Source organism: Plectropomus leopardus, chromosome 13 (genome assembly GCF_026936395.1).
Source record: "Plectropomus leopardus strain MGB_pleo_1.0 chromosome 13, ASM2693639v1, whole genome shotgun sequence".
Classification (NCBI taxonomy): Eukaryota; Metazoa; Chordata; class Actinopteri; order Perciformes; family Serranidae; genus Plectropomus; species Plectropomus leopardus.
The window spans coordinates 27,417,268-27,429,353 of NC_142188.1; the positions used below are offsets into that span (position 1 = coordinate 27,417,268).

General features: G+C 41.6%; 1 protein-coding gene across 7 annotated transcripts in view; it reads left to right on the forward strand.

Moving 5' to 3' along the window:
* Window positions 1–12,086, forward strand: part of cpeb3 (cytoplasmic polyadenylation element binding protein 3) — a 53,110-nt gene that overhangs the window by 30,129 nt on the left and 10,895 nt on the right. For all 7 annotated transcript variants that reach the window (XM_042501580.2, XM_042501577.2, XM_088086784.1 and 4 more), the window contains 3 exons: window positions 364–531; window positions 2,073–2,162; window positions 10,981–11,099. In XM_042501580.2, coding sequence (XP_042357514.1) covers window positions 364–531; window positions 2,073–2,162; window positions 10,981–11,099 — 377 coding nt within the window. The remainder of the gene's footprint in view (window positions 1–363; window positions 532–2,072; window positions 2,163–10,980; window positions 11,100–12,086) is intronic.

Sequence of the window (12,086 nt, forward strand, 5' to 3'; positions counted from 1 at the left end):
AAGCCAAGAGATTTTCAACTGAATGTGTAGTCATGGCCTTGAAGCCACCCCACCAAAAGAAAAAAATGATCACTTCTGAATTATTATGTATTAAGTTTTACATAAAGAAGCACCAGAAATATGAGGATGTCTTACGAGGTAGAAGAAAAGTGTCATCTCACTTTGCTGACAGACCAAGTTTAGAATTGAGAGGGTAATCTCAGTATCCAAACTGCTACATTATTGGTCTCCAGATGTGATTAATTCATTAATTCATCTCTCACATCCTCCCTCCCTTTTTACTTCACACTCTCGTACCTCTCTGTCCTCCTCTGTTATCCCTGTCTGTCTTCCTGGTGTCCTTTTCTCTTCCTCTCCTCTCAGGTCGTTCCTGTCTTTTTCCCTTTGAAGATGGTTTCCTTGATGACGGTCACGGTGACCCCTCCTTGACCCCGGGTCTGAACTCGCCAACCCGCTGTCAGAATGGAGAGAGGATGGAGCGTTACTCCAGGAAGGTCTTTGTCGGAGGCCTCCCCCCTGACATAGATGAAGGTAAACAAAGGATCCTTTTTCATTTACACATCTAGAGAAATTCAAATAAATACAGCCTCTTCTTCAGCACCTCCCTGCTGCAGATTTATACTGATGCTTAATGTATCGTACATTCACACCTGGAAGCCTCTGAGTGCCGTCTTTGTCTTTGGCTGTTTGCCACTAATAGTTAACGCTGAAGTGTTTGAGTCTTGCTTTAGGGCACCTTCACACTCCTTGTTGAGGATATTAATTTAACATTTTATACAGCCACTTACTATAAAAAAGCTTATGTTTGCTGTTCCATTTAAAGCTTTTACTCAATAACCAAAGAACAGACTTTGACAGGTTATCAAAAGTTAAAGGACTAGTTCAACATTTTAGGGTATACACTTATGTTAGTCATTGCTAAGAGTTAAAGTCAAGATGAAATTAAACACAATGCCTTTTTAAACAGTCATGTTGTGCACCTTTTTAAAATAAATGCCAAAAAAACTCCCAGTCCAGTTTATATTTATATAAATTGTATTCTTATATTTTTTTTCTAATCTTTTTTTCCAATCGTATTTTCTTCCTGTAAGATAAAATCAGTTTTCAGTGACAATGTGGCATGTAACTACCTTAAAGTATCGACATTTTGTATTTAAAGTAGTATGGACTTAACAAACAAGATATTATTTCATTACCTTTGGACAGTTTACCTTTTAACCCCTGTTTCCTGTCTTTGTCCTATGCCAAGCTAACCAACTGCTGGTGGAAGACCTCCATGTACTGTTCACACTAGAGTGGTAGTCTATTGATTTTCTCATCTAACTCTCAGCAAGAAAGCAAAAAAACATTACATATTCTTTTAAGGAAACACTGATGGACCTTGTTGATGTTAATTCTTTCACCTGCAATTTAGCCACTGTGAACGTCTATATAACTTGAATATACCATGGGTTTGCCATACAATTTTAAACTTTAGCACCATAAGTCGTAACCAAAAAAACAGGCTTTTGTTAGTTTATCAAAGTGAAAATTGAAAAATGAAAATTTTGTCCAGACAGTGGCAAATCTCAGTAACTTCTGCCATTATATGCCTCAGAGAAATGTCCATTTAGCTAGCAATTGTTTTAACCCTCAAAATCTAGATTTTTAAGACTATTTCAATGCTTTACTTTAACCTCTGTTACCAGTTGCGTCATTGACCTGCAATTGTTTCCACAATCTCTGGAGCATGCCACAGAGTCTAACGTTAATATGAAATGTTTACTCTCTTATGTGTCCACACCGTTGAACAAGCACATGATGCACAATACTCAGCGGGCTGAAAAATGCATGAGTTTCCACAGCCCGTTGCAGACCGGATGTGCCAGGCCTGTGCTCCTGTTTAATGCAGTGGCTACTTTTGCAGCAGGAACACGGCAAAAAATAGAAACTGTGCCTGCCTCAGCATCGATCCTAGCCCTGCACAGAGTCCTGCGTATGCATTTTACATGAACAACCATAAATGGTGTCTTATCATGTCACGAAAATAACATTCATGACGTTTTTATCCTTTGTTTTCTACATTTTTACAGATGAAATCACCAACAGTTTCCGCCGCTATGGGCATCTGGTGGTAGACTGGCCCCACAAAGCAGAGAGCAAATCCTACTTCCCACCTAAAGGTAACAACTCAGAGCATAAGCTGTAGTTTCCCATCAGAAATGAAAGTCTACACCAATAAATATCACCTCGGGTGCAACGCCATTTTAGAGTTTTGTGAAGAATCATGTTACCCAGAATTCGTGGTTCATGCTGGGCGTGCATGGAGGTGTCTGTTTATCTGTGTGACCCCCTGTAGTCATCTCGCAGAAACTAACACACAGTATATAATGACTCCATAACTGGCCACCAGGAGTTTTAACCCAAGAGCTGTTTGCTTGAATGAGCACCTGAGGAGTGTGAAAGTTTTTGTGCGCAGCCTCTCGGGTGTCATTTTCAGGCAGGTGATCAGAGGAGCTCCTCCAAGCCTCTGCATCACTCCCTCTGGCCCGGGAGCCGCTGTGTGTCATATTAGGAAAGCTATTAAAGACGCTCTGGAAATAACTGACATTCCGTAGGCAGATGGTAATACGCTGCATCTGGAGGACCTGCGAAAATCTCTGCCAGTTTTTCCCCCACTCTCATTTTTCAACATCCCTTTTTTTTTTTTTAGCTTGGGAGGATTATTTTGAATAGGCTTGACTCTACTAATATCCAAAGCCAGGAGGAAAAATGCAGCATCCTTTTAGGGGAATGAATGAGCTTACGGCAGCTGGAGGACGCCGCCATGTAAGGGGAGGAGACATGTGGGACTGGTGATCTGTGCTGAATTCAGCTCGCACTCTAATTTAAACCTCCCCGCTCCTGAACTCCGAGGGAAACTGTTAAAATATCCTGTTTATATCACACTCTCCATATTAACTGGCAGGGGAGTTTGGGCAGATGCCTGGTGACAGAGATGTTAGCACTAATAGCTTCAGGGTTGAGAGCAAGTGCACATCTGCATGTGTGTGTGTGTGTGTTCTGCTGTCATGTGGACTGTGTAATGGCTGATTTACAGATGTGGGATTCGCATCCAGAGGTCATTGGCCTCTCCTCGTGTTAAACGTCCTTCCAAGCTTGACTGAATGGAAGATGTGCTGTCACTTTCCGTCCTGCTTCACATTAAACCGCCGGCGATGTCTGTACAGTTCCGAAAGTGTTTGGGTTTAGGGATGACTCATCATGTGGCTCAGTCCAGCTTTAGGGGCAGGCCAGGACTCATTTGGTACTCAGAGAGAACTGGCGACTTAGAGAGGAAGTAGGAACAGGGATTAACTTTGCTCAATGCTCTTATTTTTTTTCCAAAACTCTAATATTATATCACCACTTTTCCCTCGGTTTTCAATTCTGATTATTTTGCTATGTATGTATATTGTCATGCACTGTCATTAATGTTGTTTTTTCACTTGACTGGCCAGGCAAGTCGGTCAGATATCTACTTGCCCAAAGTTTGTTTTTTTGCATTTTCCTGCAAATTCCTGATCGGTATTGTCCATGTGTCACTCTGAACAAAGATGAGACTGATGCAAGATAGCTCAGTCTCTAGCTACTTTCATTATCAGTGTCGGGAAAAGAAATAGTCTTTTTTATTACCTGTCAACTGGGCAGGTGAGTTGCTATATTAATTATCCCAACATGGCTTTTTACGTGCCTAACGCAGTCAGGCAGTCCTTAATGTTGAGCTCTATTTGTCCATCCACAACTTTTTTTTTTCAAACAATAGTTTATATCATGATATTTTTTTAATTGAGATATGAGTATCATGTTGTTGTTGTTTTCCTTTTTGCTAAGGGGAGAGTAGTAATATTTTTGACAGAGCAGAGAAGGGTATTTTCTCTTTATCTTGCCTTCATTCAAGATAAATTGTTTTACATTCCTTTGCAAGAAAAAAAATGGCCCAAAACCTTTTTTGTTCACTCTCACCACTCTCAGCAAGCTGGTTTCCAGTCAAAGCAGGCAGCTGCTTTTACAGTGAAAAAGCTCTAATGAACTGCACACTACCTGCCCAGCTTTACAACAGCAGGTATTCTTCTTCAGAGTTTGTTGAGACCAAAACTGAGCTTAAAAAGGTATTTAAGTGCTGTAAAGATAGTCTTTATAAAACTTGGCTTTCTATGCAGTAGAAAAATGCAAATACTTTTGAAATTCCTGCTTTATGACCAGAGAAAACAGGAAATAGGCTGTGGCATACAAGTTTGCTCATGAGGTAGAAAACCTACAGCGAAATGTACTTAACCAGACCATTTAACGTTCCTGGTGGTGGGTGACCTGACGCACACTTGGCCATTTTCCACATGAAACAATATGGCAGCTTACTGCTAACAACAAATGTTAAATTTCAATCAAATAGTGGCCTAAAGTATGTTTCTGAAAAGATTTTAGGTGACAAATAGGCAATACAGTAACAGAATCATAACAGAATCTCCCTTACCAGAAGCTTACCACAGGTCATTAACTCATACTAGCCACATTGGTGATACAAGGTTGGTTGAAAATCAGCAAAGTATCCCTCTAAAGAAGATTAAATAGTATTATAAATCGTATTCATCAGGTGGCCAGAAACATGACTCTGAATGAATGTATCTGCTGGGTGCGTAAACAGGCAATTGTTAACACATTGCCCATGAACATTTATGAGATTAAAATACGTCAATGCTGTAATTTCTTCCGATGTCCCCAATTGGCACTGTATGCTACTTTAAAACCAGTGAACAATATGATATGACGCATACCTATTCGATGCTGCCTTTGTGGTCATCTCACTCTTAAAAAAGTCTATTCAATAAGCTCTGGTCACTATGGCGCTGTCACTCACACACTTCTGTCGCCCACGCTGTCATCACTGTTGTTGCAAATAAGCTTGAAATTTTAGGAAGCTATTTCTGTCTGTGATTGGGGATAGAGGCAGGAGGAGGAGGAGGTGATGCTGTCAGCATGCTGGAGCCTGAGTGCTGGAAGCTATAAACTGCTGCAAATGCTAATGTTCACGTCATGCTGCAATAACAGTGCGTCAGACTTTTTTAGGGCTTCAGAAGGTTGCAAATGAAGTTTGCTTTTGACCACAGCCAAGTCATCGTCAGCTTATTTATGATGTCGTAACAAAGCAAAACGTACAAAACAGAAGTCCCTATTTTCTTTTTTCCATACAACACGAAGGCAGTGAGGTTCAAATAATGCCGACAGAGAAGTGCTGCAGTGGCAGCGATCGCACTATCACATCTTGCTGCATTACCGAGGCCTCGATTTATCTTTTCACCCTTGCGCTGGGATTATATCCAGTGAGTGACTTCTTCAAATTGAGATGATTAGCGACGCTTGATTTCACCACTCCTCTACTCTATCACTGACTACCCGCCAATTGCTCCACAGCCTCAAGGCCTGTGTTTGTTTTTAGGAGAGCAGATGTTTGTGTCTCCCTCCATCCATCCTGCCAAGCCTTCCTCCTCTTCTTCTGCTGTCAGCAGTCGGTCTGTTTACATTTTGTGGCAGAGTTACAGTCCCCCGCAGATTTGGTCCTCTCTTTCTACCCTCATGGGATAGATATTATAGATGGAGGGTTGGCTTCATCTATGCTCCAAACTGCCTCCAGACTTTGAGAGTAGGCTGACAAGTGTTTGCAGCTAGTAAGGCTTTTTCTAAAGCCTTCGCACCAGCTGGAGGCATTACTTTTTAGTAATGCTTACATTACTTTTTGTCTGTCCAGTGCCCCTTCTGGTGAATGCGACATCTAAATGCTGTCTGGGTATTCTTCTCTCATTTGGCACAAATGTTCACCATGAAGATGAACTGATTAGATTTTGGAAGCCACTGTCACTGTGACCTCACATCCGTCCCATTTGTGAATGCGATATCTCAGGAATGCCTTGACAGAATTTCTTCAAATTTGGCACAAACGTCTACTTGGACTTTTGGTGGTCTAATGTCATTGTCACCATGACTTTTCGTCCTTCCCATTCATGAACGCAATATTTCGAGGCATTCATCTTGGGAAATTTCCTGATATTTGGCACAAACGTCAACCTTGACTTAAGGATGAACTGATTGGACTTTGATGGTCCGATGTCAAGGTCATTATGACCTCATGTCTGCCTCATTGGTAAACCCAATGTCTCAGAAAAACCCTGACAGAATTCTTCAAATTTACCACTTGAACTAAAGAATGACCTTACAAAACACAGTTTTGGCCATAACTCAAGAATTCACATGATAAGCTTGATAAGCATGATAAGCATCACAAGCTTTTTTTGTTGCTGTTTTTTGTTTTCTTTCTCTCTCGTTTACTCTCATGTTTCTTTGATAACGACTGATTTATTCCTTAGTCATTCTGGTCACCAGAACCAAACATGTCCGTGCCCTCGCCTGCGTGAACTAAATCTGCAGACACATGTCTGAGTATAAAAAGATAAGCCTGGATTTAAATGTCACTGTTAAAGCCAGAGGGATGCACATTGTGACTCAGTTTATCTAGTCATCATGGATTGGATTTCAACAAAGTCAACACAACTCTCAGCTGATGAGGTATGGAGAGTAGAGGATAGCAATGTGGGACATCTACACTACTGTGGTATGTGGATAAAGTAAAGTGTCAGCTTGCGCCTGATACCAGTGCATTACTCTTACCCAGCAGTGTATTTTTAGGCCATTAAGGCCATTTTATCAAAAAATTACTGAGAGCATTTTCTAAAAGTTGTTTGGCACTGAGCCCTAACACACTGTTTTTGAGGAAGAGTCAAAGTTAATTCTTGGCAAGGAGGTGAATATGTGTATTTCCATAAAGTCAGACTATTCAATTAATACCTGTCTCCCATCTAGTCAGAATCGATACCACTCTCATGCCTGTTAGCTTAGTGCATAGACTGAAAACCGGGGAACAGCAAGCTATCTATACAGTAATGTGTACATTAGTGAAAGAGAACTGCTAGCCATATTTTTCAACCCCTAGGGTCAGCCAGGCTACCTGTGTCTCCCTGTTTCTGTGCTAAGCTAACCAGCTACATGTAGATGACATACAGGATGAAAGAGTCAAAGCTAACTATTGGTAAGAAGGGGATCAAGTGTATTTCCCAAAATGTCATACTTTCCTTCGGCAGCAAGTTAGCTTAGGGAAAAAAAAACAGGGAAACAGCTAGCAAAGCCTAGCCTAATGTCTTTTAAAGGTAGCAGTTAGCTGGTTAAGTAAGAGAAACAGCAGCAGTTTAGTGTCTTTATGTTTTATGGAAATTTGAAAAAGTCTTTAGGTTGCTGTTGAGGTAACTTGTTTGTCTCCATATGAGTCAAACTGCTGGCCTCCGTTACAGGAAAGACTCTGTCCTTCATGAGGTCATTGGGTTGTCTGCACAGCCACCGAGGCACTCTGCCTATCGTTTGTCTGTAAACAGCGCTGTTTAGGTTGGAAAATGCTGCGGGTGTACGTATTCCCTTCCTCCCTAAACAGTTCGGGGAGCTCGGCAACAAAAAGCCCTATAAATCTCAGGCACGAGCCACTGCAGATCTGCGCTTTCCTCCCGTGGTGTAAGCCTCTGCAGTGCGCAGGGCTGATGGAAAAAGACAGATCCTCAGCACCATTCAGATTAAATATCAGAGCACTGAAGTAGCAAACAGATACTTTTAGAATTCTTAAACTCTGAACCCTGATAACACAGATTTCTATTTGACATGAAGTTTGCCAGGAGGTTAGATGTTTTCGCTTGTAAATTTCATTTTGCCCCGACAGGTTTGAGAGATGTCACGGAAGTTAACACGGGGCTTTTACTGTCAAATTGAGTGTCACATATGGAAAAGGTGTCTGACTTTCCAGGCCTCTTGCATCAGTTTTGTAACTTCCTATCAAGCTCCATTACTATATTTTAAAGTACTCTCTGCTTTGCTTCTGTCCCCATGATCCTCCCGTGTATTTTTAAACTCTCTGTTTGTATGGCACTCATTCATGCTGCTTTGCTCCTTCTCTCCCTACCTTTTCTCACTTTTTTTCCCACTCTCTTTCCATCTGTCTCACTCCTCCTTCTCCCCCTCCTTCGTTTCTCTCTCTCTCCTGCCCTGGGTCATGGAACACGTTGTTCCCTCCTTCAGACTGTACGAGCTGCTGGCTTGCTCTGCCTTTTCATGCTGTTTTTTTGTGCAAGACTGCAGTTGTTTTTTTCTCTGAGGGGGGATGTCAGTGCTAAACCACATGATTTCTCCCGATGACAAACCCTCTTTATGTAACCCGGCAACACAGAGACAGGGGTCTTATGTCGGGTGATGACGAGGCGCTTGGAGAAAGATGACGGTGCACAAAATCCTCTTTATGTCGAGTCTAATTGTGTGTTTTCTGAGGCTGGTCCAGAGGGGAGTCGGCTCGGTGTCGACCAATTACAAAGAGACAGAGATTAAGCGGGTCACTTAAAGCAGCTGATTGCAATTAGTTTTGCATTGTGAATATTATTGTTTTGCCCACAGCGGTACAGCTTGTTATTCGAAAAAACATTTATAGCCCCCCCGAGGTTATTAGCCTGTTACTTGACTCTACAAGGCTCCTGATAACAACCGCTAAAAACTTTTAATTAGTAAGAGCCTCTGTGGTTACTCTGCAACACAAGAAGCAAACAATAATTCAACAGTGTGTATGCTAATGTGTTAGCATGGGGAAGAATCTGATATTGACCCAAAAGGGACACATAATACATGATGCTGCTATCACTGTGTGATCATGTTTTTGTCCTCCAGAGGACACGCAAACCTGCGTCTCCGTACTCACTGCCTTTCCTTTTCTTACTGTCGTTGTTGCCATTATTATAATATATTAAATATCTTTTTATGTACCTTAAGAAGTACTTAACAGGCTATAATTGATGTAATTACGGTGATTATTTTTTTATTTTAGGCTGTGAATAGAGTGCTCCAGGAATGACGTTTTAATGTAGGTTGAGACGAAAGTTAACGTCGCCATGGTTCCCTCGTTAAAAAGCCTATGGGATTTTTCCATTGGATTTAAATGAACATTTTTGATACAAACACATTTGGTTCAACAAGATCATCTTCACAAATGAACACAACTTTTATGATTTTTGAAGGCTGAATACAATTGCCAGGAAAAAAAAAAGAAAAAAAAAACAAGTACAAAAGTAGTTGCTGTTATATTCTAAATTTAAGCTCTATTTCGATTAGGTTTAGTTTTTTTTTCATTAGAAATGCTGATTTAGATCCTATTTTACATTTGTCCAATAAACTGTGTTCACACAAACCATGAGATCTGCTGACCTACAAAACTGTCTACTGTGAGGCGACCTCTAGCTCACAGGGTAGAGTGTGCGCCCCCATATGCCTCAGGCTCCAGTCCAGCCTGTGGCCCTTTGCTGCGTGTCGTCCCCCCTTCTCTGTCTCAACCTTCCTGTCTCTCTCAAACTATCCTATATATTAAAGGGAAAAGGCCCCATAAAAGAATTATCTTTTTTAAACTGTCTGCTGACTCAAATGTCGGAAAGACATAGTTACCATCACTCTGACATCATTGTGACAGGACACACGTCACATGCGTCATGAGGATACACGACACACACGTACACAGTCACACAGAGACAAAAGGCTGCCTTCAGAACAGGGGCTGTTTTGAGGACACGTGCCTGCTTACGCACCTGCTTTTTTTCCATTCCACCTTAGATGCTCCTTTTCTTTTTTTCCACTCACCCTTTCTACAGAAGTACACGCTCACACCCTTCCTGTCCTGATACGCACTCTCACTCAGACCTATGCACATGCCACAGTTGACTGGGTCTGCCGAGTCAGGCTCCTCTTTTCCTTTCCCGTCATCTCATATCTGCAGCAGTTCCTCTCAGGAATGTTAGAAGTGAAACATGACAGTTGCACATTCCTCTGTGCCGTTTTCACTTTTGCATTTGTCCACATAAATGCATATGTGTGAGTGTGTGTGTGTGGGTGTGTGTGTGTGTGAGTGAAGGGGATACTAAGAGACAGTTTCATGAAAGCAGGCTTTTCCAGAGATACCGGACCACATGGTGGCTTTTGGTGTAGTCTTGAGAGACACTATTGTGTGCGCTTGTGCAGATCTGCCAATCCCCACTTGCTCCACTCAGACAGCAGCTCATATTCCCCTGACTCATGGGTGCCACAGGTGGTGCTGGGCCTCTGCTAACATAAGTAGAGCAATAATTTACAACCCAATTCAGAGAAGACCGTGTGCACCAATATCTTCTGCTTTTTGATTGCGTTGTGAATATACTCCGCTTTGTCTATTTTGGCTTAGTGGGTTTCTATTATTTGGCTGTCAAAAAGTGGTTCTGGGCTCTTGTTTCTCAGCATCAATCAGATTCCTATTGCTCGTCGAACCCTGTAGCATTGTGTGATGGATGTGCCCGAATGAGCTGGGGGGTTTTTGTCCCACCCGAAACAGCTTAATAGCTCTGACCTTGGATAAGGTCTCTGCTCTCAATGCTAAATAATTCAATAGTACAGACCGACTGTGAATTGCTTTCTGCCTGGCAAAGACATCACCAAACTCTCTCTACCTGAACCCACTCTCAAAGAGGGCTGCGGTGTGTCAGGCTGGTCGATTTTAGAAGTGGAGCACTCTCAGCCATTTAATCTGAAGCAGCACAGACAGTGAGCTGCCGACTGCAGAGCGTCTTATTGAGGCAGGCGAGGCAAATGAGGACAGAAGAACAGGCCACAAGGTCATACGCCTGTGCAAAGACGAAGTTGTCTGAAACTATGAATAACTACAGGGAGAAAAGTACGGGGCTTAGTCCTGGGATTTTGACTTGTACAATGTAGAAGCTGTAGAAAATGCGCAAATGTCTCTACCCAGAGGACAGTTCAAAGCATCATGGTCACAACAGTATGACTGTTACATGCAACAGATTTATTATTTTTTAGAAAATATATTTTGGAGTTCCTTAAACCCCTTTTTGGTCCATTTTCCAGGCTACGCCTTCCTGCTCTTCCAGGAAGAGACTTCTGTCCAGGCCTTGATCGATGCTTGCATCGAGGAAGACGGAAAGCTCTACCTGTGTGTGTCCAGTCCCACCATCAAAGACAAACCGGTGAGCAGCAGACATCGATGTGAAGATTTATGTCTGAACATTGCCACCATGTTCCCCTACTGCTGGCTTCTACTGCGCATTTCTTTTTTTAGGAGACACAATTTTTGATTCAGGTAGTTAAAATCCAATAATAAATTGTACACTAAAAAAGGAAAACATTTGAAATATATAACCAAAGGACTAAGAGTCTGTGAGTCTGTACCTTTGCAGATTGGTGCTATGAGTTCAATGCTAACATCAACATGAAAACACACTAGCAATAATTATGCATACCTTGTTATGTATAGCAGGCATAGACTGTATAAAAATAATGAATAACATTGCCACTGTGATGTTCCCTTTGGCTTGTGGACTCTTGTTTTGAAGTTTCAAGTTTGGCATTTTGGCCTTCCCATCCTTGAACTTTTGGAGCCAGAAGTGACCCTAGGTGACCGTATTTGGACAAGAGGGTGGAGATGGAGAGGAGTGATGGTGGCTAAGTGACGTAAATTAGCTAAAGTGACGCCTAGCAGGGAGCCTATCACTCAAAGCAGACATGCTCTTAATTATGGGCATAAGGCTAAAAGCCTTAATAAAAAGCAAAAAAGTGTTTTATATTAAAAAATAAATAAAATCACCTCCTGTGTAGTTGTTATGAATGAGGAGATAAGCTATGGAGACTAAAACACTTTTTGTACCAGGCTGCTAACATGTTTACTTCTGCTGTAAAGTTGAGAATTTCAGGAACAGTATTTTTGGCAACAGATATTATGTTTACCATCTTATTTTAGCATGTTAACATGCTAATATTTGTTATTTAGTGCTAAAAAAAAAGTACAGCTAAGGCTGATGGGAATGTCAGTAGACAAATTGAAATTTTGATCTGATGATGTTACAAGATAAAAGGTCAGGGGATCACTGAAGTCATTGGGATTCATCCTCTGGGGACCTTGAATGACTATAGAATTTCAGGACGATCCATGCAAAAGTTGTTGAGATTTTTCAGTT